Source organism: Canis aureus, chromosome 15 (genome assembly GCF_053574225.1).
Source record: "Canis aureus isolate CA01 chromosome 15, VMU_Caureus_v.1.0, whole genome shotgun sequence".
Lineage (NCBI taxonomy): Eukaryota > Metazoa > Chordata > Mammalia > Carnivora > Canidae > Canis > Canis aureus.
The window spans coordinates 55944530-55971796 of NC_135625.1; the positions used below are offsets into that span (position 1 = coordinate 55944530).

A 27267-nucleotide genomic window follows, 5' to 3' on the forward strand; every position below is an offset into this window, starting at 1 on the left:
GTCTGACCCGGGGTCGCCAGCCCTCTCCCCTCCCCTCCCCTCCCCCAGCTCCCCGCAGCTCCCCCGCCTCCACCCGCATCCCACCTCCGCTCGTCGCCGCTTTACCTTGGCCACGTAGTCTTTCACCTCGTCCAAGTCTCCGTTTTTCAGGGCCCACATGAACTCCTTGTCGCACATCGCTGCAGCGGGGCGGGCCGCTCGGCCGGGCAGAGACGACGAGGCGGCGGCGGCGGCAAGCGGACACCGCGGGGCGACAGGGAGACAGGGCCGCGCGGGGAAGGGAAAGCGGGGGAGAGCCTGCCAGGCGGGCGAGGCAGCGCGCCGCGGCGACCGCTGGGGCGGGAGACAAAGTTCTCTGGCGGCCACCGGGCCCAGCAGAGCGGGAGCCGCCTGGCCGGAGAGGAGCAGGAGCGCTTGCACTTCCGGTTCACTCCCTGCGAGGATCCTCCCCCCACTTCCTCTTCCTCTTCCCCTGGGCGGAAGGCCCCGCCCCGACGGCCCGCGGCGGAGCGGCCCCCAAGTGCGCAGGCGCGGTGGGCGGGCCGGCCGGCGAGCGGCGTCCGGGGGCAGGGGACGGGGCCGAGGGGCGGGGCCTAGGGCCGAGGGGCGGGGCCTAGGGCCGAGGGGCGGGGCCGAGGGGCTCGGATAGGCTCGCTCAGGTGGGACTGGGATGGTTTCTTGCACACCCTGCGTGGGAAAAAGTTTTCCTTTAAAACGCGACTTTGGAGGACATCTTGCTCGCCTTCTAAAAGTGCCCAGTAGGAATGTTTGATTTGACTTCCTTCCTTTCTCTTTTTCTCTTTCTTCCTACTTTTCAGCCCCCTTTTTTTGGGGGGTCCCTTCCCTCTCTCCTTCCAGAATCAATACCATCCTTTGGGCTCCTACTCTATGCCAGACTCCGCTAGGCCCTGAGGATGTAGTAAGAGAGGTGGAAGGAGACAATGCCTGCCTCCAAAGACCTCTTCAATACTTAGGGTAACCGTGTAGGGCAGCCCGGGTGGCGCAGCGGTTTAGCGCCGCCTTCAGCCCAGGGCGTGGTCCCGGGGTCCCGGGGTCCTGGGGTCCTGGGGTCGAGTCCCACGGGCTCCCAGCCTGGAGCCTGCTTCTGCCTCTGCCTGTGTCTCTACCTCTTTCTGTCTCTGTGTTTCTATCTGTCGTGAATAAATAAAACTTAAAAAAAAAAAAAAAGGGATAACCGTGTAAAAATTCAGTGTAATACTAAGTATAGTGTTTGGAGGGGAAGACTTTGGGGGGGGGGGTTACTCATCTCCCCAACTAGCAAATTATGTTCAGGACTCGGAATTCAGTGTGATGCCATAGGGCAGAGCAAACCCACCCTCTTCTGGTACAATCTGTGTGTGTGTGTTTTAAAATTTCCTCTTTGTTCGTGTGTTTCTTAATGGGTTGAAGCTTCGGGGCCATTCCAGTGAAGCTGATTCTATCCTTCCTGGAGTTTTGATGTAATACACCTTGGGGGATGGCCTCCAGGTGAATTGTATCCCAACCCCAGTGACCCAGACATGCATGCGCACATGAACATTAGATCCAATAAAAACTTACTGGAACTACTGTATGTATATACAAGTCTATTATTTATGACCCACTAAATAAACCAGGCTACTAAATATGCTTGTGATATAGCATAGGGGTTCAGATCATAGCCCCTGGAAGCAGATTGCTTAGTTTTGAATACAGGGCCCAACCTTTAGCTAATTTTGTCTCGCAAAAGTTATTTGATCCTCCTCTGTTCAGTTTTCCACATATGTTGAGTGTGAACAATAGTGTTCAAGAAATGCAATTTTTTTTTACCGATTTAGAAATAGTAAATGGAGATAGATTTGAAATCGAAAGAAAAATCAAATGTTTAACAGCCACGTTGATTGATGTTCTGTTCATTTGACTTTCTGATAATTAAAAACACAGATCCATCTACCTAATTGTGATATATTTCTAGAAACAAATCTCAAGGAGTAATTTGTGAGGCAAATCCTTAGAGTCCCTCTGTCTTCTCAACCTCCCACTCCCACCTATGTAATCTTTGAGTTGTATCATGATGACAATTCTTGATTTATATTTATATCTCTAGCTCTGACTTCTACTGTGGTCCATTCTTATATTTAACTTCTTAGTCATTCAAATGTCTCATACTTAGCATGAGATTTGGTTTCCTCTAGATTCTAAACCTAGTCGTCCCCATAGACTTCCTCTTCTCTGTGAACCACACCACCAACCACATGTCACTAGAATCAGGTACGTGGTGACAAAGATTCTCTCCTGGACCAAACCGTAGCCACGTTCCCCTGAGCCCTGTTCTCAACTAGGCCTCCACCTTGACATATATAGACTTGAACAAACACTAATATAATTCTTAACAGATTGAGGCCACATCCTAAGATGGCCACCTTAAGTGCCTGAATGAGAAAGCTCAAGGCCGCCAATTTTTTTTTTTTTCACTGTTTGTTTCAGCCAACGCCCAAAGTTAGGGCCTCTGTCTCCCAGTCTCTGTTGGAAGGGAAAATCCTAACTTCAGTGATTGCCAGCTAGCATACACAGCTGGCCTACTTGCATTTACTCTGTTGAGCTGCCACTAGCCTCCCCCTTACTCCCTCATTCTTCCTTTGAAACACCCGTTTATCTCCGTACAAATCAAGGTTGAGTTCATTTCACACTGGATTTTTATCTCTAGAGTAATAGATTGTCAAAAGTTCAGACATAACAGAAGTAAAACCAATGAATCACCAGAAGTGGTAATTAGTCAAAGTTTATTGTTCACATACCAAAAAGACAGTTTGCAAACCAGGAGCAGTCAAACCAAACCATGAAATGAGGCTTGGGGGTAGCTGCTATGAAACAGTTTATATAATAGGAAAACAGAGTTTTTATTCTTCATAGTGACTGGTTATAACATTAGAATTCTCTTAAATAATAGGGCACTGGCTCATATCAACCTTGGAAAACAGTTTGATCTTTGCTTGTGATTTTCAGAGGCATCTATAAGAAATGACCCAGGTCAAGTTAGTGTTGCAAAATAAGTTAAGTCACTGTTTGTATGACTCAACTGGTATTGTCTGTTCAGGGAATTTTCAAGACTGGCTCTGGTTTTGATTGTTAACAAGTTACTTTTGATAAAAATCTGTCCTTACCACTTAACCACTCTAACTAGTGTCCAGTTTTGTTTATCTTTGACAATGGAAGTTATAAATAACTCATCATTCCCAATATTTCTCTCTTATTCAATCCATCAGTAAGGCCTTCAAAATATATCTTAAATTGTTCACCATTTACCATCTTCACTACTGATTACCCTCCACAACCCTTTCCAGCCCCACCGTCTCTGTCTGCACTGTTATAGTACCCTCCCAGCTAGTCTCCCCATTTTCACTTTTACTTTTTTTCCAGTAATTCCTCATATAGCCAGAGTTACCTCTTTCAAACCTAAATCCAACAAGCACTTTTCACCATAAGACCTTTCAATGGCTTTCCCTTGCATTTCAAATAAAATCCTAATTATTTGCTATGGCCTTCATCGTCTTCTGTGACCTGACTCTGATGTCTCTCCCATCTTATGACTCTTCCCTCCCACCGCCATTTCTTCTTGAGTTCCCCCCAAATCTTGTCTTCTGTCAGTTCTAGGAAAAACCAAGCTCATTCCATCCAAGGGCTGTTGCATTTGCTTCCTGTACAGAATGTTCTTTTCATTCTTACTCACTCCTGAACATCAAGATCTCATTGCAAATGTGACATCATCAGGGAAACCTCCCAGACTACCCACTTTAAATAGATCCTTCATTTACTACTACCATATAGCCCGAGTTTTTTTTTTTCTCCTTCACTTCACTTATCACAGATTTTTCATTATTTTTGTTTGTTTGTTTACCTACTTTGCTGGGTATTCATGGTGCTCAACAAATATTTCCTTTTTGTCTACCATCCTGAGCACAAGAGAGAATTGCTCTTCCTGGCTTCCTTGTAGTTGAGTAATGTCATGTAACTAATTTTGGCCTATTAGTTATGAGCAGAGGTAATATGAGTCATTTCCAGGTTTGCCAATGCAAGACCCTCCAGAGCTCTTTATTCCCTCTGCTACAGCAACCAACAACATTCAAGACAGTGGATATCATCAGCCTGAGTTCCTGAGTGACTATATTTAGCAGAGCTCCCCTACTCTCCCACAAATGGCTATGTAGTAAAATAATAATCTTTTCAGCCACTGAGATTTTGGTGTTTATTGTTGCAGCAACACTGAACCAATCTTGACTGATACAGAAATTATTGTCAGAAGAGAGTTGTTACTAGAACAAAAAATCTTAGATAGATGGCATTTGCTTAATGGCTAAATAGTACACAACAAAGGAAGTGATATTAGAAGCCATAAGGATGATGATTCATATTAACAGGAGGGAAACATTTGGCAAAACAATCTCCCATAGTAGCATAGTGAAGCCTGGAAGGCAGATAATGCACCCTGTACATTTGTAGCTCCAGTGGAAGAGGCTAGAAAATGGGAAGTTGGTGACATGTGTTGGTAACTATTTTTGGGTGGAGTAGGAGGAGCATATCTTTATTTTTTCCTATTTTACTGAGATATAATTGACATATAGCATTGTATAAGCTTAAGGTATACAATGTGGTGGTTTGATATATGCCTGTATTGGAAAATGATTACCTTAATGAGGATGGTAAACACATCCATCACATGGTGTGTGTGTGTGTGTGTGATGAGAACTTCTTTTTTTTTTTTTTTCTTTTTTTTTTTTCAGAACTTATAAGATCTACTGTCTTGGCACCTTTCAGGTTTATAATGCAATATTAACTATAGTCACCATGCTGTACATTAGATCCTCAGAGCTTGTTCACCTTAAAACTGGAATTTTGTACCTTTTGGGCATGTTTACCCATTTCTCTCACTCCCTAGCCTCTGCCCACCACCAATCTACTCTCTTTTTCTGTTTGGTAATTTAGATTCCACATATAAGTAAGATCAAGATCACAGAGTATTTGTCTTCCTCTGTGTGACCTATTTCAGTTGGCATAGCATCTTCAAAATTCATCCATGTTGTCTCAAATGGCTGGACTTCCTTCCTTTTTATGGCTGAATAATATTCCATTGTGTGTATACACTACATTTTCTTAACCATTCATCTGTCAGTGGACACTTACTGGTTCCATGTCTTGGTTATTGTAAATAACGTTGTCCACCCCAGTGAACACAGGGGCATAGGTGTCAGTTTGGGATAGTGATTTTTTTTCCTTTGTATATATATACCCAGAATTGGAATTGCTGGATCATAGGGTTGTTCTATTTTTAATTTTTTAGGACCCTCCATACTGTTTTCCAAGTGACTGCACCAATTTGCATTCCACCAACAGTGCGCAAGTGCTTTCCCTCTTCTTTACATCCTCGCCAACACTTATTATTTCATATCTTTTTCATAGAGCCATTCTAACAGGTGTAAGGAGATACTCCATTTTGGTTTTGACTAGCATTTCTCTGGTTATTACTAATGTTGAGCACCTTTTCATGTAACTGTTGATCATTTGCATATTTTCTTTTGAATAATGCTTATACAAGTCTTTTCCCCATTTTTAAATTGGATAATTTGCTATTTTGCTATGGAGGTGTATGAATCCCATGTATATTTTGGATATTAACCCCTAATCAGATATATAATTTGCAAATATTTTTTCTGATTTGTAGATTATCCTATCATTTCTTTTGATTGTTTCTTTTTCTGTGCTGAAGCTTTTTAGTTTGATGTAGTCCCACTTGTTTATTTTTACTTTTGTTCCCTGTGTTTTGGGTATCATATCCAAAAACTCATCACTAAGATAAATGTCAAGAAGCATTTTCCCCATGTTTTATTCTAGGAGTTTTATAGTTTCAAGTCTTACATTTAAGTCTTTAATCTACTCCAAGTCAAATTTTAAGTGGTGTAAGTTATTGCTCTAATTTCATTCTTTTGCATGCGGCTGTCCAGTTTTCCCAACACCAGTTATTGAAGAGACTATCTTTTCCCCACTGAATCTTCTTGGCTCCCTTTTCAAATGTTAATTGACTGTACGTTCTTGGGTTGATTTCTGGGCTCTCTGTTGTGTTCCATCAACCTGTGTGTCTGTTTTTATGCCCAGATGATACGGTTTTGATGACTATAGTTTTGTAATATGTTTTGAAATCATGAAGCATGATGCCTTCAGCTTTGTTCTTTCTCAGGATTGTTTTGACTATTTGTGGTCCCATACTAATTTTAGAATTGTTTCTATTTCTGTAAAAAATGCCATTGGAATTTTTTCTTCCATTGGAATTTTTATAGGGGTTGCATTAAATCTACAGATTGCTTTGAGTAGTATAAACATTTTGACAATATTACTTTTTCCAATCCATGAATATGGGACATCATTGTATTTATTTTTATCTTCTTCAATTTCTTTCACCAGTGTCATATAGTTTTCAGTGTACAGATCTTTCACCTCCTTGGTTAAATTTATTCCTAAGTATTATATTATTTTTGATGTTATTGTGAATGGGATTGTTTTATTTTCCTTTCACATAGTTCATTGTTAAGTGTGTAGAAATGCAACTGGTTTTTATATATTGATTTTGTATCCTGCAACTTTACTGAATTCATTGATTGGTTTTAACAGTTTTTTGGTAGAGTCTTTACAATTTTCTATATGTAAGATCATGTCATCTGCAAGCAGAGGCAATTTTACTTCTTCCTTTCCAATTTGGAGCCTTTTATTTATTTATTTTTCTTGTTTGATTGTTATGGCTAGGACTTCCAGTACTAAGTTGAACGAGTGGTGAGAGTAGACATCCTTGTTTTCTTCCTGAACTTAAAGGAAAAGTTTTCAATCTTTCAACTTTGACTATGATGTTAGCTGTGTTTTATTATGTTGAGGTACATTCTTTCAATACCCAGTTGTTGAGAGTTTTATTGTGAAAGGATGTTGAATTTCGTGAAATACTTCACCTTCACCTGCATCTATTAATATAATCATGATCTTTGTCTTTCATTCTCTTAATGTGATGTTTTCCATTTATTGATTTGTGTGTGTTGAACCATCCTTGTATCCCAGGGATAAATATATTTGATCATTGTCTATGGACCTTTTAATGTTCTGTTGTATCAATTTGCTAATACTTTGTTGAGAATTTTTGCATCTATACTTATCAATATAGAAAATTTATTAGTTTTATTTCCTAATAGTGTCCTTATTTATAGCTTTGGCATCCAGGTAATTCTGGCCTTGTAAAATGAGTTTGGGAGTATGTTTTAGAAAAATTTGAGAAGGATTGTTTTGAATATTTGAGTGTTTTGGTAGAATTTACCCCTGAAACCAAAGTCTTGGATTTTGTTGGAGGTTTTTGATTACTGATTCAATCTCTTCCTTTCTTACTCATTATTGGTCTGTTTAGATTTTCTTTTTTTCTTTAAAGATTTTATTTATTTATTCATGAGAAAGAGAGAGAGAGAGAGAGGCAGAGACATAGGCAGAGGGAGAAGCAGGCTCCATGCACCGGGAGCCCGACGTGGGATTCGATTCTGGGTCTCCAGGATTGCGCCCTGGGCCAAAGGCAGGCGCCAAACTGCTGCGCCACCCAGGGATCCCCCAACTTTCCTTTTGTTTCTAGTTTCATACCACTATGGTTGGGAAAGATATTTCATATCATTTATGTCTTCTTAATTTTGTTGAGACATATGTTCTATCCTAAAAAGTGTTTAATGTACACTTGGTAAGAATGCGTATTCTACTGCTGTCAAATGGGATGTCCTGTATGTGTCTGTTATGTCATTTGGGTGTTGGTAACTACTGATTACATAAGATACTACAGGGAGAGATGAAACAGAAATAATTGTCCAGCTTGTAATTAGAGATGAAAGAGATCATAGAGAGTCCAGAGATTTGGATATTTGCATCAGTGGAAGATACGAATGATTCTCATCCATAACTGAGATGAGCAAAAAGGCTTATTAGAACTCAGGCTTGTGTCAAGGATCAAATCAAGGATATGACATTCACACTCATAACTAAAATCTCTCAGTAGATTAAAGTGGTGCCCAGTAAATCCTTTCAGTTGAATAAAAATGATATAGAGCTTCCCACTGACAAAGCCTGATGGGCTCAAGCTATCCACAAGAGAAATAAAACAAAAATTTGCATTTCAGAAAGCAGTGGCTGAAATGGCACATGGAATGAGCTTGAATCAAATGCAGGAGAAGTTGACTACATTTTTTAGGGTGGTGCCAAAATATCTAGCAGTGAGTGCTAAAGGAAACGGTAAATGAGACAGAAAATGGCCCTTGGGCCTCAACTTTCTGTGAACAGGAAGTATCTGGGAAGACTTTTAAAAAACTGAGAAGGACATATTCTCCAAAGCTCACTTCATCCAGGGACATGGAGGATAATAGGAAAGAACTTCTAGAAGGTGGAGGGTAGGGCTAAGGACCACAGAAAACAATGGGACGGGAGAGCCTACCATGGATCAGAATTGGTGTTTAATGAAGGAACATTCCCCACCCTAATGTCTAAGACCCTTAATGTCCACCTAGTGGGATTCCACGATTGCCATGGACTAACGAGGGCTACCATAATCTTATTCCTCTCCCCTTCAAATGGGAGTATTTGCTATAGTTATCCTGCTCCTATTCTACCATTATATATTGGGAGTTGGGTGGGGAGTAGGGAGGATGGTGCAGATATTTTGTTTATTTAGTTCATATGTCTCCAAATCAAAGAAGGTACATGTAGGCCCAAGTACTGTGAGATCTTGGACTTTGAGCATGACACTGTGATAGAACTTTTTGGGTTATTTCTCTGGAGAGGGTATGCATATATTTTGCACATGGGAAGAAATACCTAATATCTAATGATCAGAAGGGTAGATTGTTGTCACTAGTCTCATTTACTCATTCTTCCCACTTTGGAGCACTTTCTGGCCCCCTAGTGGTTAACTGGGTCCATGTGACTAGTTCTGGCAAATGACTTAGGAACATAAATGATGTTAAATCACTTCTAGGTCAGAACATTTAAATATATAGATATATTTTGACCTCCTCCAATGTACTTTTTCCAGTAGGCAACCATCAAATTGGGTTCCTGATTATCTCTTAGAGGCAAATTCCTCTGCCAACCTGTGATAGACATGTGGCAGCAGTGAGAAGTAAACCTTTTATTTAAAGCTAATAAGATTTGGGAGGTTATATATCATTGCAGAATAATCTAGCCTATTCTGAATAAAATATCAATTTATTATCTGCCTACTGCCATAGATGGTAGGCTTAATGAGGACAAGAATCTTGTCTATCTTGCTGTAATTTATATACTGAATATTATCACTATGCTGGCTCATGGAAGGTGCTCAAAAATGTTTATTTAATGGGTTAATTCTTTTGAGATAATTAAAAACCCTAATTAGCCAAGAGGTATGTCTTAATAGGCAGTCACCTCACCTTTGCATGGTGGTGAGCCAAAGCAATGCATATAAATAGGGTCCAAATAGTTTTTTAAAAAATTTTGAGACCTGCTTCAAAATACACACACAAAATCATAATCTTAAATAGGGCCATGGCAATTCTAACTGAGACCATGTCCTTCTATTTTAATATTACAAAAGTAATACATGAATGCATGCTTATATTTTTAAAATTTTAAGAAAACATCATTGTATATAGAATAAAATGTGAAAATATCCTTTATTGAAGTCCCTGATCTCACCCTTATATCACACCATTTATCTTCCCATAAGGTCGGTTAGCACTGACAGTGTTAGCAGAACTGGTGAACTGCAGTTTGCCCTTTTAATTTGAGATAGAAAATTAGATCTGTAAGAGTATTATTGTGATATTGTGTCTTATACATATATGTATAAAATATGTGTTTCGTTTTTGTCCTGTGTTTCTGGCACAAAGTTCCTTAAGCCCTTGGAATTTCCTAGGCAGTGAGAGCTATAAAGGTGTCTCTTTTTACATTAACATGGTGACTTTTGGACCCCATCTAGGGATGTGGCTTGTTTCCAAGAGAACCAACGACCTTCTGACCTCTGGGGAGAGAAGAGGGACTGAAGGTTGAATCAATTGCCAATGGCCAATGACTTAGTCATGTTTGTGTGATGAAGCCTCCTTAAAAATCCAAAAGAATGGGGTTCGTAGAGCTTCTGGGTTGGTGAACATGCGGAAGTGCTGGGGGAGTTATGCACCTGGAGAGGGTGTGGAAACTCTACACCCTGGGGCGCCTGGGTGGCTCAGTCAGTTAAGCATCTGCCTTCAGCTCAGGTCATGATCCCAGGGTCCTGGGATTAATCCTTGCATCGGGATCCTCGCTCAGTGGGGAGACTGCTTCTCTCTCTTCTCCCTCTGCTCTGTCCATGCTCTCTCTCATTTCCTCTCAAATAAATAAAATATCAAAAGAAAAAAAAAAGAAACACCATGTCCTTTCCTGATCTTGTTCCCAGCATCTCTTCCATCTGTTCTTGAGTTTTATTATTTTATAATGAGCTATTAATCTAGTCAATGTTTCTCTGAGTTTTGTGAGCCACTCTAGAAAATTAATTGAAGCAAATGAGGGGGTTGGGGGAATCTCCAATCTATAGTGATTGTGGGTCAGAAGCATGGGTGACAACCTGTGCTTACACTGGAGTCTGAAGTTGTGTGTGTTTGTGTGTGTGTTCGTGTGCGTGTGTGTGTGTGTGTGTGTTGAGGGAATAGTCTTGTAGGACTGAACCCTTAAACGGTGGAATCTGGTGCATCTCTATGTAGATGGTGTCAGAATTGAGTTGAATTAAGTCCTACAATTCCAGCTGTAGTCCAGCTGGTACCCAAACATTTCTTATTGGTGTAGAGTATCCCTTTACCCCATACTCCACGTGACACACACAGTAGAATTGGGTGCAGAACTCTTAATTATGTGTGTACACATATATGTGTATATGTATATGTATATGTATATACACATATCCACACTTAGAAAAATACACTAGAAGGAATCAAATATTAATCATACCATTCTCTGAGTTGTAGGAGTATGGTTAATTTCTTGCTTTCTTCCCTATACTTTTTAATATTTTCTAAGTTTTCTATCAACAAATACAAATTCTAGAATCAGAAAAATGAAATTATTTTAATTATGTATCTATCTAGAGCAGAACTTATGTCCCATTAAACTGAAGGAGTTTGAGTTATTGTAATAAAAAGTTTGTAAAAGTGAGGTGACAAGATAGAGTAATCAGGTAGACATAGTATCAGATATGCAAACATATTATGAATTTACAATACGTAATTAATTCAATAAATATTCAGTGCTGGACACTATTTTAGGAATCCAGAAAGAAGTGACAGATAAGATCCCTGTTCTCTCTTTTTCTTTTTTTGATTTAAAAAAAATTTTTTTTATTGCAGTTCAATTTGCCAACATAAGATCCCTGTTCTCATGAAGATAAATATTCTAGTGGGGAAGAAAGATAAAAAACAAATAAATTAATACAATGATTTGGGTAGCACTTAGGCTATGAAGAAACTAAAGGAGAATGTTATAATAGTGAGTATTGTTGGCAAGAAGCTATGTTAGCTAGAAACCTCCTTGAGAGCAGAGTATTTGAGCTGAGACTGGGATGAGGAGCGAGCCACTCAACCTTCTGTAGGGAGAGCATTCCAAGTGGAAGGAGCAGCAACTGCAAAGGCCAAGACAGGTATGAGCTTGGTAGAATCAGTGATTGGTGGGGTCAGATAGCAGAAATGGGTACGTGAAAAGTCAGAGCTAGTCCTGACAATAATGTGGATTTGCTGAATGTGTTGTAGTGATTTTCTTGTGGGGGAAAGAAAGCACGGCCTATAGAATATCACTGCCGAATTTTCAAATATGAAAATGCAATGCTAAAAAACATGAAGTTCTAAAATGGCATTAACATCACACAGAATGTCTGCTTGAGCATAAAATTCAGTTTCCCTTGCTTCTCTTAAGCTCTCACTTAGGTCACGTGCCTCATGCAAATGCAGTGCCATGGACATGCAAGACCCTTAGAGTTCAACAGTTTCAAGATGAAGATTCAAGGAACCCTACCTCATCATGTCCTGATTAAGCCCTCTAAAATAAATGCATCGTATCAGCACTGATTCCAGGCAGCAGGTGCTGATGAATCAGATAGTCCAAGACTAGAGGTGGGCCAGAGGGCCAGCACAGAGACCATGTTGTATGTGTGGCTATGGATCTGGGAAGCCACCACTTTTGGAATGGCCACACAAGAGTGACTGAGTATGGGGCTAGACAGAGTTGCCTGGGTGCTTCTGCCCCAAAGGATTTAGACTCATTTTTAGGATGAGAGTAAGTTAAGCTTAAACAGCTTCAATGTGGAAGGTGACCAAAATCAGGGACCAGGAAATATACAGCTCTCATTCCTCAGAATGTCCCTTTCAAGGACTGGGTCATGGTGGCAACAGCAGACTCAGACCTTGGCTGGCTAAGCTGAGAGGAGATGAGCCATTTTAGGAAGATGGTGAGTCAACTTGACCAAACAGAGACATTTAGTTCAGATAAGGGAAGATCTGGACTTAACTCTAGATTCTCATTTGTAAAAACTTAAGTCTTCCAGGATGTTTGAATTTCTTCTTTGTTCAGAATTATGTATCACTTATTTTTGTATTTAATTCTAACAGGATAACTTACTGTCATTGCCTTGGTTATGGAAACATGTATTGTCTGGACAAAACATAACCAAGACAAAAGTATGCTAGTTTTCATTTTATTAATCCCTACCTATGTGGATTCCTGTGCTAGGCATCAGTACCCATCTTTGGCAGTACCTGAATTTTTGGCACATCCCTGGGTTGAAATGAATAGTCTCTGAAATGTTAACTTTGCAATCCTGAGTCTACAATAGAAAAGGCAAATATCACAAGGGAACTTTCGAGGCTGGATGGATTAAGAGACAGAGGTTTATTTTTTTATTTAAAAAAATTTTATTGGAGTTCAACTTGCCAACATATAGCATAACACCCAGGGCTCATCCCACCAAGTGCCCCCCTCAGTGCCCGTCACCCAGTCATCCCAACCCCCCTCCCACTTCCCCATCCACTACCCATTATTCATTTCCCAGAGACGTGTCTCTCATGTTTTAAGAGACAGAGATTTAGCTTGCAAAGTCGGCCACACTGAGTTGAGGTTGTAACACAACTAAAAACTTCTTGAAGGAAGACTTAAAATCTCACTGGACTATTAGACAGCCATCTGCCTACAAGAGCATGCACCAGTAAATTGCCAGTGCTGATTATGATAACATGGAGACTGTATAAAGTCTGATCACGTGCATCCAAAGTAACTTCCAAAAACATGTTCGTAGCTGGAGGGAAACGGATTTTTTATTCAAGAGACACACATCAGAATGTCTGCATTTATAACATTCCTGACTATCATAATTCTGAAGTGTTTTTCTTTGTATATACTTCGTAAAGAATACATATGGGATGAAAGAATCTTATTTTATAAAACTGAAAGGTTACTAGTTACTAGTGTATGGAACTCGGTAATTAACACCTACAATTCACTTTGTTGTGAATAGACTCACCCATTCCGCAGTCTCTGAAGTAGTAATTCATGCTGCTGACTCTGGGAAGTAACCTGAGGAGCAGTATGAGGAAGAGAGATGACTGTATCCCCATGGCTTAACCCTCACAAAGCTCTGTGCTTCAATAGGAAACTCATTAATATCTTCCAATGCTCAAAGCCAATGGACTATGTCCTTTTTGTCCCTTTTTTCTTTATAGCTTTCCTTATGTGGTTTGTTTTCCCATCCAATCCTGGGGGATAGAAGCAATTGAACTAAAGTTCTTTGGGAATGATTCAAATGCTGAGACCTTGCAGTGACTCTGAATGATGATCTCAATGCGGCAAGACTCTCCGACGTAGATGGAAAGAGGCTGGTTATTTCTGCTAAGTTTAGGGAAATTTACTAAGAGAAATAGAAGACAATTCAAATTTCCATGAGCTATGTTTTCATAAAACAAACTATCCAAGTCATCAATAAAAAGTCCTATAAATGTTAAGACTAACAAAAATATGTATCAATACATGCAACACATTTATATTTGTTCTTTGTGGCTTGGAGTATATTTCTTTTTCAAAGGTTATAGAAGTTTGTTTATTGTTTGTTCTTTCTTTGCTTTATTTGACGCCATTTTTTTCAACCACAAATCGTTAAAATTATTCTCGTGAAAAAAAAAATAAGGTATTTTACGATGTTTCATCTTATTTGCGATCCCCAGGCACCATATGGTAAAAATCCTGACCCATCTGTAATTTTTTCTACTAAATTTGGGGAGGGTCTAATTGCAGTGTGATGCTTTCTCTATTCTTCAAAACATGTGGCTATGTAATTCACTGTCTTTATGGGTAGGAGCAAATGTAATACAAATGTATGTTATAGGTATGCTGGTTTTGTTGCTGAAAGTAAATGCTTGACTGGTATGCTCTGTGACATCCTTACCAGAGAGCCCTACACATGTTAACTGTAAGGGAGCAGGGTATGGAAAGGAGATGGGGAGAAAAAGAATACTAATAGTAAAAGCAAACTTTCTACTGTCTTATAGATTATTAAAGGCTTTTACATTATTTCACCTGACCAAACTACCCTATGAAGTTAGTTTTATTATGTTGCTTTGCAGATGTGGAAATAAAGTAGCAAGAGGTTATATGACTTCCCAAGGCTGCATAGACTGTAGGTGGAGAACCTGGATGCCCATCAGGGCTTTAGGACTATAATTTTTAGAAAAACTAAGGGTGGGCCTGCACGGTGTGATAAGAACAGGAGTTGCGTTTATTAAAGTCTTGGGTTCAAATACACCTAATTGAGTAGACGTGTTTCAGAAAAGGCTCAAAACCAAGGAGTATTTATCAAGGTAAATTTGTTCACAGAACTTTCAGAATGAAAGATCAGGGCATACCTTCATCCTCCATAGTTCAGGCTTGAGGATTAGATCTAGAATGACCTCTCAGAAAGAAACATTTTTTTTTTTTTTTTTTTTTTTTAAGAGCTGAGAGTCAGAAGAGGTGTCTCTATGCCAGCAAGGGACAGAATGATGTGAGTGAGGAAGGAAAACTGAAAATGCCTGTGAAAGTCATTGTGCTCACATTAGGCATGATTGACATCTTGAGTGGGAAAATTTTTTGTTGTTGTAGAGAACGGTCTTGCACATTGCAGGGGGTTTAGCAATATCCCTGGCCTCTACCCAACAGACATTGGTAGCATCACACCAACTATTCCCACCTGTGACTACCAAGTGTCTCCAGACATTGCTGATGTTCCCTAAGGGGCCAAGCCACCCTTGTTGAGAACCATTATTTAAAATCAAGCAAGCTGAATCAGGTAACCAAGATTTAAACTTAAACTTCAAGTTAACCAACCTGCATAAGGGTTGCATCTCAATGTTTATTTTTCCCCCTCACACTGTTATAAACTATTTTTAAAGCAATATGATCAACTTGCCAAATGTATGCTTCTTGGGCAACCTTCTACAGATGTGTAGTATCAGGGAAAAATAAAAGGGAAATTATGGCTTTAAGGTAAAAGACTAGAGGAAAATGCTAGATTCTTGAGATAATGGAAGTAGAATACTATCCAGAGCAGAAATTTCCTGAGTCTCTTCCTTTCGTATCAACTTTAAGCTGTTGGTAGGCATGTAAAATGGTATAATCTTTTTTGGAGGACCATCTAGCCTTGACCTTGGTGTCAGAGGCTCCTTCTCTGGTGTGTGGGGGAGCTTCTACTCGATGTCAAGTTTACTGATGCTGAATCACAAAGGCTCACAGCCATCTATTCTGAAGTTTCTGATGAAAGAAACTCTCATGACTCTCTCTTAGAAAAATAAAATTAAAATGCCACAAGCAATAAAAATTTGAACTTCTTCCAAGGAGGTCATAAATAGAGACATCTTACTTTTTATAGGGTAAGAGTGCTATAATATCAAGGCATCTGAGTGTTGAAAGGGTACAAGTCTTGGTGGAGAATATAATGTGCAATTAATGATTTTCTGGAAAAGGAGAATCCATTGGTGAAAAAATAAAGCACAAATAGTCAGACAATTAGTATTTTGACCAATCTTTCACTTTAGCTGCAAACTATCATTTCAACTGAGAAAGACATTTAATGAGAGATATAAATTCTTGAGAGAGCTTCCCTGCGGGAAATTACTGAATTTTTAATGCTTGAATTAAAAAATCATGCTCATCACAGAGAAATCGCTAATGACCACTTTAGTGGACATTTGCCTTCAAAAGTTATTTTGTCTGTTCAGTGTTGGAATGCTCATCTTCTGTTTTGTGAATTTCCCTTCTAATGAATCTTGGGAAGAAGTAGGCCTATTTACAACCATAGAGGAAGGAAGTGCCAACTCCTTGCTTTTCTGGCCTCGGAGACCTAGCCTCCATCAGTTACATGTGCCAGCCAAGAGCCCAGAATTAACAATGTGGGGCCTATGAGACTCTATGGTGGTGACAGCTGAAGGAGACTCAGTTCCTTAGGGTGGATGGCCTTCTGCAGTGTCTGGGACTGGGGCTGTTGGTGGTGCAGGCCATCATATCTGAGGCTCAGAGGTGACAGTGCAGCAGTGGGGACAGCAGGAGCAGGAGTCTCACCAGACAGGCTCTGCCTCATGATTCTGGGTGGTATTATTGGCCACACAGCCCCATGCCAGTTTTTTTGTCCTTCTAGTGATTCTGGGAGCCACTCCTTATGTTTTTAATAATGTCATTTTCTGCGTAAGTCAGCTGAAGTTGATTTTTTTTGCCTGCAACTAAGAACCGAGAGCGATCCAATCTTTAACTTATAAGAACCACATCAACAGCAATAAACACAGAAAATTTGTTTTCAATACAAAATTTGGTAGAAGTAGCAGTAACAACAATAACAGTTAACATTTCTTTAGTGTTTACTCCATGCCAAGCACTGTTCTAAGACTGCCACATTTATGGAATCCCGACATCAATCCATGAAACAAACTAAGGCACAGGGAAGTTACCTACACAACTGGAAAAATGCAGTATTGGGATTTGAATCCAAGTAGTATGGTGCAGAGCCCATGCTTTTAATAATTATCAAGTAAAGACCTGTCCAATCTGCTAAGGAGCTTCCTTTTTTCACTGTTCTTTTAATTTTTCATATTTCTTCAGGGACAGAAGAAATTTCTGTTTCTTCCTTGATAATTTCTAATGCCAGAAGCTTTACCTTCCTTGATAATTTCTAATGCCAGAAGCTTTACCTTCCAGAGTGAGGAATAAAATTTCTAATGCCAGAAGCTTTACCTTCCTTGATAATTTCTAATGCCAGAAGCTTTACCTTCCAGAGTGAGGAATAAAAGTGCTGCAAGTGGCACAGCTACTCAGGGAGAATAGAGTCTTCATTTATCCGCTCATCCGTCCATTCAAATAATAGTTAATAACCAACCAACTGTGGCAGATGGACCCCTAAAATGGCCCTGCGTGATATCTGCCTCCTCCTCGTTTTCATACACTTGAGAAATCCTCTCCCTTCAAGGGTAGGTTGGTCTAGAGACTTGTGTCCAAAAAAAAAAAAAAAAAGCAGCAAAGGCAATGAGCTGTCATTTCCACGATTTCTTTATAGAGGTTTGCAACTTCTGTCTTGGTAACAAAATCTCTCTGTTTCCTTCTTGGCTTGCATGCTTTGATAAAGCAAGCTGGCATGGAATAAGCTGCCATGTTGTTGCTACACGGCAAGGAACCGAGGGCAGCTTCCAGTCAACAGCCAGCCAGGAACAGACCCTCATTCTAGTGGCCCTTAGAGAACTGAACTCTGCCAACAACCACGCAAGCTTAGAAACAGATCCCTCCCCAGTCAGGTTTTTGGATGAGACCCCAGCCCTGCCAACATCTTGACTGCAGACCTATGAGACACACTGAAGCAAAGCTCCCAACTAAACCATGCCCAGGATTCCTGATGCCCAGAAACTGTGGTATAATAAATGTGTGTTTTTGTAAGCTGCTGAATTTATGATAATCAATATAAGCAAGACCTTTGTCCAGCACTTTTTGTGGGGAGACCAGAACCCTGGCCCTCATGGAAATATAATAGAAATGAACATGATGATGTCAGGTAGTTATGAGTTTACTGAGAAAAATAAAATATGGTGATGTTATAGAGCTGTTCTGCAATAAGATAGCCCCTATCTGCACACAGGACTAATCACATTAAAATAAATTAAAATGAAATCAAATGAAAATTTCAGTTCCTTAGCTGCAGTAGCTGCATTTCAAGTGCTCAATAGCCACATGTGGCTTGGCTCATGGCTACTTTGTTGAACAACACCAATCGTAGAACATTTTCAACATTTCCATCACAGAGGTTCTACTGGGCAGAGCTCTTGTAGAGAATTAGGAGTGGAATGAAAGACTTTAAAACTAGAAGCTAGCGGGATGCCTGGGTGACTCAGCAGTTGAGCATCTGCCTTTGGCCCAGGGCGTGATCTTGGAGTCCCAGGATCGAGTTCCATGTCGGGCTCCCTGTGTGGAGCCTGCTTCTCCCTCTGCCTGTGTCTCTGCCTCTCTCTCTATCTCTCATGAATAAATAAATAAAATCTTAAAAAACAAAAAAACAAAAAAACTAGAAGCTAGGGAAGGCACTGAGAGAAGTACTTGAGACATGTCCTGGAGGACAGATGAAAGTCAGACCCACAAAGACCAGAGGGCAGGGCGTGAAGCAGAGGAACAAGCCACATGAAGCCCTTTGGGTGAAAACTGTTGGGACGTGTTTAAAGACAGTGTGGCAGGAGCTTAGTGATACAGGAGAAGAGGAAGAGGAAATGATGTAGGAGAGGGAAACTATGGGGCCAGATGATTTGGGGTCTCACGGGCCAGAGTCAGGGGTCTAAATTGTATACTAAGTGCAGCGTGAAGCACTGGAGGTTTTAAGCAGAGGAGTAACATGATGTAATTTATGCTCATGTCTTCAACAGATCAGTACTGTTCCAGTAGCTCAGGTAGCCCAGGAGACTATAGACTGACCCTAGGAGAGGGATGGCTGTTGAGACAGAGAAATAGATGAGGGATCTGCTTTGGATGGCCAGCTGACAGGACTTCATGGATTAGATGGAGGAGGACAGGAGAAGGGGAAGGCTCAAGGACTTTATCTACAATTTTGATTTGAATGAAAGGTTGGATGGTGGTAGGGATGGGGAGGTCTGGGAAAGAAGACATTTGGAGGGCAAAAATGTATGGCTATCTTCTGACCATATTAAATTTGGACACCCAAGTGGTGAGGTAACGTGGGCTGTTAGGTATGCACCTGGAGTTCTGTGAAATCGGAGCTGGAGATATAAACTGGAGTTACAAGCATACAAATGCTCCATAAAGCCATGAGACTGAAGCAGAATATGAAGGAAAGCATGAGAGAGGACTGATCCCCCAGGGCGCATCAACATTTGAAGAGAGGAAGAAAACAGAAGAACATGGTGTGTATCACACCGTCCATTTCAACCTTTCTTTTCTTTATTCCACAAATAACTGGATCAGTAGTAATCTGATGAATTCCTAAGATGGGAATCAACTAGGCTTCCATGTAGCAGTACCTACCTGTTCTTTAAAACAAAACAAAACAAAACAAAACAAAACAAAACAAGTGGCTAGAAATGGTCGTGGGAGGAGAAGGAATTAAATAATAGGAAAGATCCAAACCATTTACTAGGTTCACCTCTCTGGTCTCATCTTCTGTCCCTCTATCCCTGCCTTATCAGGCTCTAGGCACTGTGGTCCTTCGGGCCCTCAATCTTGCTAATCTTCCCCACCTCAGGACCTTTGCATATCCTCTTTTATCTGGCTGCCTCCTATCCCACCCCTTGTTGGGCCACTATCTACAGTAAATCTCCCTTGTTTTTCTATCTCAGCAATTTTTTTGTTTCCTATACAGTACTTAAAATTTACATTATTTTATGGGGCTCTTGAGTGGCTCAGTCGGTTGAGCATTCAACTCTTTTTTTAAAAATCTTTATTTTTATTTTTTTAAAAAGATTTTATTTATTTATGAGAGAGAGAGAGAGAGAGAGGCAGAGACACAGGCAGAGGGAGAAGCAGGCTCCATGCAGGGAGCCTGATGTGGGATTTGATCCCAGGTCTCCAGGATCACGTCCTGGGCTGAAGGCAGGCACTTAACTGCTGAGCCACCCAGGGATCCCAAGCATTCAACTCTTGATCTCAGCTTGGGTCATGAGTTAGAGCCCCACACTGGGCTCCATGCTGGGCATGAAGCTCACTTAAACAAAAACAACAATAAAAAAACCCCAAACAAGAACAACAACAACAACAATTTATATTATTTTACTTTTTAGCTGCCTCTCCTGATAGAATATAATCTTATGATCTTCATACATGAAAAAATCTATTTATGTCTTTTAAACCTATGTATCATCAGTGCTTGGGGATACTTACTTGTTGGATAATATCCTCAGTGTCTAGGGGCAAGTATTTGTTGGATGAATGAATTTATTTACTGAGTGTTAGACACTAAAAGTTGCTTATGAGGTCTTATCTTATTTAAGCCACTCAAATCATAGTGTAGATATTTTTATTCTTATTTTTACAAAGGCTAAGAAGGGTTGAGAAATTTAGTAGAAATCACAGAGTAACAAGTATAAGGGCAGCATCCGACACCAGATCCAGGTATTCTAAAGTAGCAGGAATACGGACAACCAGGGGAAGCAGAAGCTAGAGCAATATGTCTAAGAGTACAACTCAAACGCCCTCCCAGGAGGACTGCTGATTTAAACAGAATCAGGGCCTGGGGTGAGTTTCAATGAGGCAGCTTCATATTGGTGGAAGAAGGAGATGTGGATGGTCCTGTTGAGTAGAGCCGTTCAAAGCTGAGAAGTGGAAGATGAGGAACCAAGCCTTTCCCCAGAAACGAGGCACAAAGGAACCAGACAAGCAAGTCAGTTCTAGTTCACAGACTATGGGGACAAGCAGACTCCTTCCTGTCCCCTGGAAAAAAATGGAGGAACTGCAGATGTTAAGAATTCTGGTAGACAGGCCCATGATTTTTAGGGGACACATTCATATCTCATGTATTTATATCATGTTTCCTATCACATATTTATAAGTTTATTTGATTTGTGTTTGTTGCTATAGAGTCCATAGCAGGCTGTTTGTTGTTTGCTTTGTTCGGGTTTGTATTCCAATGCCTGGCATAACAGCTCTAGCAGAGACCTAGAATTAAACATTATTAAAATAAATGTTTAATGAATGAATAAAACAAAAAATGGTAGTAACAGTAATAGGAAAGACATCGGGCAGACACTATGCACCAGGCATTGTTTAAGCATTTTTCACAATGCAAGAACTCAATGACTTCTTGCAATAACTCGGAGGTAAGTACAGTTATTTCCCATATTTTACAGATGAAGAAACTGAGACACAGGTTAAGGAAATCACCCAAGGTCACACAGCTCGTAAGTGGCAGAATTAGGAATGCAACCCTCTCCTAAGGATAATGCTTTTAGCACTTTGTTACATCACCTCTATGTGAATGAACTTGTGCACAAATAATTGTCGGAAGGACCACCCGGCATCTCTGCTTTTGAACAGGGAGTGTGCTAGGACTATTGTCACAGCCAGCTTTTTCTGTTGATGATGAGGATTGCTGATATTCTGTTTACTGCTCCTTCATACTCCCATGAAGGTAGTGATTTGGCCTTCAGAGGACTGGATGCACAAAGCAAACAGCTGGACACAGCTAAAAGAGGATAAAATCTGGCAGGAGGGGCACCCCGCAAATAGCAGCAGTCTTCAGCTCAAGAACCTCTTAGAATAGGGACACCTGGGTGGCTCTGTGGCTGAGCATCTGCCTCTGGCTCAGGTCATGACCCTAGGGTCCTAGGATTGAGTTCCCCATCGGGCTCCCAGGGAGCCTCCTTCTCCCTCTGCCTATTCTGCCTATGTCTCTGGCTCTCTCTGTGTCTCTCATGAATAATAATAATAAAAAGAACTTCTTAGAATATAGTTCAGGAGCAGTGTGAAGGCAGAGGAAATGCACATGGCACATGTACCACGTGAGTCACACACTGGAACAGAGAAGGACCCTGAAGGTATACATTGAACATCATAATTGAACAGAATTTCCTTTTTTTTTCTTTTTCTTTTTTTTTTTTTTTTTAGCATTTCCTAATCATGCCTTTCTCCCCCACAACCCAGACATAGAGATAAGGAGATACAGCATGAAAGAAACTCAATTATAAGTTAGCATCGAGATGAACACATATGCATTTTATTTCTTGGGTATGAGAAAGTAAGTCTAGATTAAAAAAATCTACATTTAATAATGTTATAACACCAGGATATATTTAATTGTATATAGAAATAATATAAAATGTGATGGATCATCTTACTTCAGTAGTAGACTGTTGTGTTTTTCATTATGGTTTATGAATACTGGTAGAGTTTAAGGTCTAATGCCTTTAACAATTCTTTTTCCTTTTCCCATGACTATGCTCCCATTCCATAATCTATTAGTTATACTTAGAGTTTTACCTGACAAAACTCCATTTGAACCAAAATAATTTAGTCCTCCATATTACTCTGAAATGTAAACTGAAAATAAATATTTCTTAAAAAGCAATTACATATTTCTGTGCTTATTACTTGCTCCACATGTATCATGAAAGTTGAGTGCTTTATGTTAGAGAGGTAACAGGGAATCATTGTTGGCTACATTCATTGTTCTCTGTGCTTGTTAGAACAAGTAAAATGAAGTGGTAAGGAAATTCGAGCTTCAGCATTTTCATTGTATGCTTGACAAACTATGAAAATTAACATTTGAAAATTCCTTCACTCTGTTGACATCTTGTGGAAATATGAAAATATTCCAGATGGCTACATCTATGGGGAAAGTGGAAATCATATCCACAAATGCAAAGTGTAACAGTGATTCTAATGTAGGTACAAGATTTTGAGAAATATTTTTTACATATATTATTCTCATTTAATAATTATAAGCAACTCTAGGAAATTGATAACATTACTATTTTCTTTTTTTATTTTTTTAAAGATTTTATTTATTTATTCATGAGAGACACAGAGAGAGAGAGGCCGAGACATAGGCAGGGGGAGAAGCAGGCTCCACGCAGGGAGCCCAACGTGGCACTTGATCCTGGGTCTCCAGGATCACGTCCTGAGCCGAAGGCAGGTGCTTAACTGCTGACCCACCCAGGCGTCCCTACTATTTTCATTTTAGGCTTGAGAGAATAGATTCCAGGGAATAACTTACCCATAATAGTGGATGGTGAGATTATAATTAGAACTCTGTTTTCTAACTTCCAACTCTGCGATTTTCACCACATGAAGCTGTCTTCCTAATGGGGGAAAAAGAGCTGATGGATTTGGATCTTAACATCGGGTTGAAGATGATTTCAGGACTTTCAAAAATAAGTATTTAGGAAATAGGTGTACACATTTGGTTTGATGTTTAAGAACATTGTCAGAAGTGAAATGAGTTCTTCTCAGACCAGGTACTTTTTATGCTTCCCACGTAGAAGACATAGAGCCATAATTCAGATCCTTCCTTCCTCAGGGGGAAGCATTCTCTGTGGAGTGTGGTGCTTTGCATAAAGTCTGGAGGCAGACCTGGGACCTAATCTCAGTTCTGTCCTCCTACCTAAGCCACCTTGGACAAATGAATTCACTTTTCTAAAACCCAGTTTCGTCTGCAGAACATGAATGAATAAAATACAAGTATGAAAAGGTTATTTATGAAGGTAAAATAGTTTCTGCAAGATACCCAACAAATTTCAGTAAGTACATTATTAGCTATTATCTTAATGTCCCATGTTTGAGGTCTAAAATGTCTCCAAACAGAGTAAATGGTGTGTGGGTGAAATATTTTAATAGCTTACACATTAGGATAGGATCTCAGTAAAACTGAATATGGCCCAAGTCCAAATGGGGAGAGGTATTAGGACTGTGACTTCTAAGTTTTCTGAAGATATTAATTAAAATATTTTGTTCCAATACTCACATATGTGACTTATTTTTGACCAAAGCATATGTCACTGTGAGCCTCCGAAACTCTCCCCTGACACGCTGACAATAAGGTGAGTATGTGGTTGGTTTCCAGCTGAAAAGATGCAGAGGACAATTCAAGTAAGGTGTTGGAAGTGAGTATGAAATTCTGGGCATTTGCCAATATGGACTTCTTGGCATTAATCTGGGACCGTTTGAGTGACTGCAGAACCGCTGAAAGTATCATAAAGAGTTCCAGCCAGATTGAGGGCAATTGATTAGTTTCCACCATGGTTCATTAGCTGAAACTAGATTTAGGAAATGGACATTATCTGGAAATTGTTGCAGTGGGTATTTTTTTACTCACTGATTTGCATAAACACATTCATATATTATTTATTAATAGAATTTACATTGTTGATTCCATGGTGGGTTTCTTGGTGTGCTTATTATTTGAGACCAAAGACCCCTTATAGTTCTATCTCTAGGTATTGGAGAATATGTGCGTCATGACAATAGTATCTCCCAGAGAGCACTGACCTTTAAGTATTCACTGACCCATTTAAACCCATTTAACCCTGAGCCTGAGCCCTGGGACTTGGTAGAGGGGGTAGTGTTTGGAATTTTTGGGTTGATTTGTATTGCTATCATATGCATGAAACGTTTTGATTTTTGCTTCTCTAAACAAACTAATTCTTTAGCCTGGAGAACTGGCTACACTGAACAAGCCTCCGATAGGTTGAAATGGCACAAAAAGCAGTTTTTCTTCTAGTTGCTCAGAGTGAGTCTTCTTTATTCTCTCTGTAGGTAAAATATGTGTCCTGGGAAGTGGATATACTTTGCACCATTCTCATTGCTTGACAGATTCAGCTGAAAAGTGTCACATTTGGCATCACATGTTAGGGTCTGGCTGGGATTTGAGGAGGTCAAGAGAAACTATAGCATACAGAATATGGCTGAAAAGTGGAGGATATTTAGGTTGGAAAAGGGAACTGGGGTTATGATCACTGTCCTTAAGCAATTGCCGTATAATTCTTTATATAGATGCAGACAACAAAACTAGAAACAATGACAAGAAGTTATCTGTGGGCCCCATGTATGACTTTTGTACAATGAGAAAACTCAAGATGGAGTGGGCCATTTGAGAGCTAGAACACAATTAGCAATCTATCACTGCTTGCATGATGTTGTTTTAGGGGTGCTATCAAAGTGGCTTTCCCTTGGGGCAGAAGGTTGGATTGATTGATTTCCTAAGATTCATTTTAACTTTAAGATGCTGTGATTTCACAATCTTTAAAAACAATCTCTTGGGAAACCTGGGTAGCTCAGTGGTTGAGCGTCTGCCTTTGGCTTTGGTCTTGATCCCGGGGTCCTGAGATCGAGTCCTGCACAGGAAGCCTGCCACTCTCTCTGCTTATGACTCCGCCTTTCTCTCTGTGTCCTTCTTTAATAAGTAAATAAAATCTTTAAAAATATATATAAAAAATAATAAAAACAATTTCTCTAAAAAGATGCCCTGAGAGCTCACTGTGTGGCACAAGTCCTGCCTCCTCTCTGGGCTCTAGACCCCTAATCTGCCAAATTAGAGAGTTGGACACTAGATCAGTAATGTACATGCTTTGGCCCTTGGGCTGCTTCTAGCCCAAAATATTAAGAAGAAAGATTAAAAGCTGCAACCACGTTTTACCTCTTGAGTATGTTCAGAGGTTGATGTTCTAGTGGTCCATAAAGGAATACCAATCTTCTCTTTTATACTGACAGCATTCATTCAAGTGGATAATCCAAGTTGTAAAAATTATGTTCTCCCATAAGATGCAATAATATCATTTTCATTTGGAAGGAAAACAACAGCACAATCTGAAAAAAATCTTAATTTTTTATTTGGTCCTTGAACAAAACCATTTGCCTACCACTGAACTAGGTGATGTTTATGACGTCTGAATCTTGAATATTGTTCCTAATTCCTCATCACTCTTAGAATAATAAATTCTAAGACCGGAAATCTGAAATAATTGGCATAGAAAGCTTGTCCCACTAGATTGATTAGCCTTTTCCCCCCCCCTCAAAATAGAGCAGTGGCTGGATCTCAGCAGAGGCTATGGAAGAAACAGAGGCAATTTCTCTTCTAGTTGCAGGAGGGAATACATCCCTTAGGGCACAGAGAGCAAATCACTTTGAATGTGTACTCAGACTCTTTTCCAAAGTACTTACTTTCTCAGCAAGTAGAATCACCTCCTCTTCAAATGGATGTCCTGGTAATAACAGCTTTTACTCAGGAAGTGACGATTTTTTCTTGTGGAAGCAGCTAAAAATTAGACACTAGATTCTAAGTTCCCTGAGAATGAAGTCCTCCCTACTGTATCCCTGAAAAGTAACGGGATTTGATAGTTAGCAGGAACTCAATCATATTTTGGTGAGTGAGTTAAATGAATCCAATGAACAACTGAGTGGATCATTTTTTATCTTTTCCCATCTAGACTTCTAATGGTGAGAGAGCCCCCTGCTGGAAGAATGGATATTATATACCCTCTGTGGCTATGGAATATGTGCTGAAAATATTTCAGTTAGTCCCTTCTGTTTATAGATCAGGTCACAGAAAAAGGGTGGCACCTTATTGGACAGAATATTGTAGAAATCTCTACAAAGAATCATTGGGTATAACAGGATTCCGTTTGCAGAGATTGGATATGTTAGAGATCAAACAATGGACTTCAGCTTCATATACCCAAATTTCTGATATGATCTTACAAGCCTATAACTTGTTATATGAGTAAAAAAAGCAGCAGTAAGCATCATTGTCAAGTGAAATCCATAAATTATATATTACTATGAAATATTGTTATATGTTAATATATTATTACATATTACATATATGTATCATATATACATGTACGTATTACATATATAATATGTAATATTATTGAATATTAAGAACATGTATTGGGGCAGCCCGGGTGGCTCAGCGGTTTAGTGCCTGCCTTCGGCCCAGGGTGTGATCCTGGAGTCCCGGAATCGAGTCCCACATCGGGCTCCCTGCATGGAGCCTGCTTCTCCCTCTGCCTGTGTCTCTGCCTCTCTCTCTCTCTCTCTGTTTCTCTCATGAATAAAGAAATAAAATCTTAAAAAAAGAACATATATTAATAATATATTAATTATTATGTTAATATATTAATGAATATATATTAACATCGTATATATTATATATGTATATATTATGCATATATGTATATATTATATATAACATTATATATATATTTATATATATATATTTTACATTCATGC

At 39.7% G+C, this 27267-nt stretch overlaps 1 protein-coding gene and 1 long non-coding RNA gene across 2 annotated transcripts in view; both read right to left on the reverse strand.

The window, feature by feature from the left end:
- Window positions 1-445, reverse strand: part of MTPN (myotrophin) — a 56131-nt gene extending 55686 nt beyond the window's left edge. Inside the window, exon 1 of the mRNA XM_077850060.1 lies at window positions 106-445. Within this exon, the coding sequence (XP_077706186.1) occupies window positions 106-177 (72 nt within the window). The 5' untranslated portion in view covers window positions 178-445. The remainder of the gene's footprint in view (window positions 1-105) is intronic.
- A 20149-nt stretch (window positions 446-20594) lies between these two features.
- LOC144284049 (uncharacterized) lies at window positions 20595-26547 on the reverse strand. The gene is made up of 5 exons (XR_013352519.1): window positions 26197-26547; window positions 25673-25842; window positions 24002-24100; window positions 23255-23339; window positions 20595-21198 (listed from the first exon to the last, which is right to left on the reverse strand). It is a non-coding gene; the product is annotated as an uncharacterized LOC144284049 (long non-coding RNA).
- Between the last annotated feature and the right edge of the window lie 720 nt (window positions 26548-27267).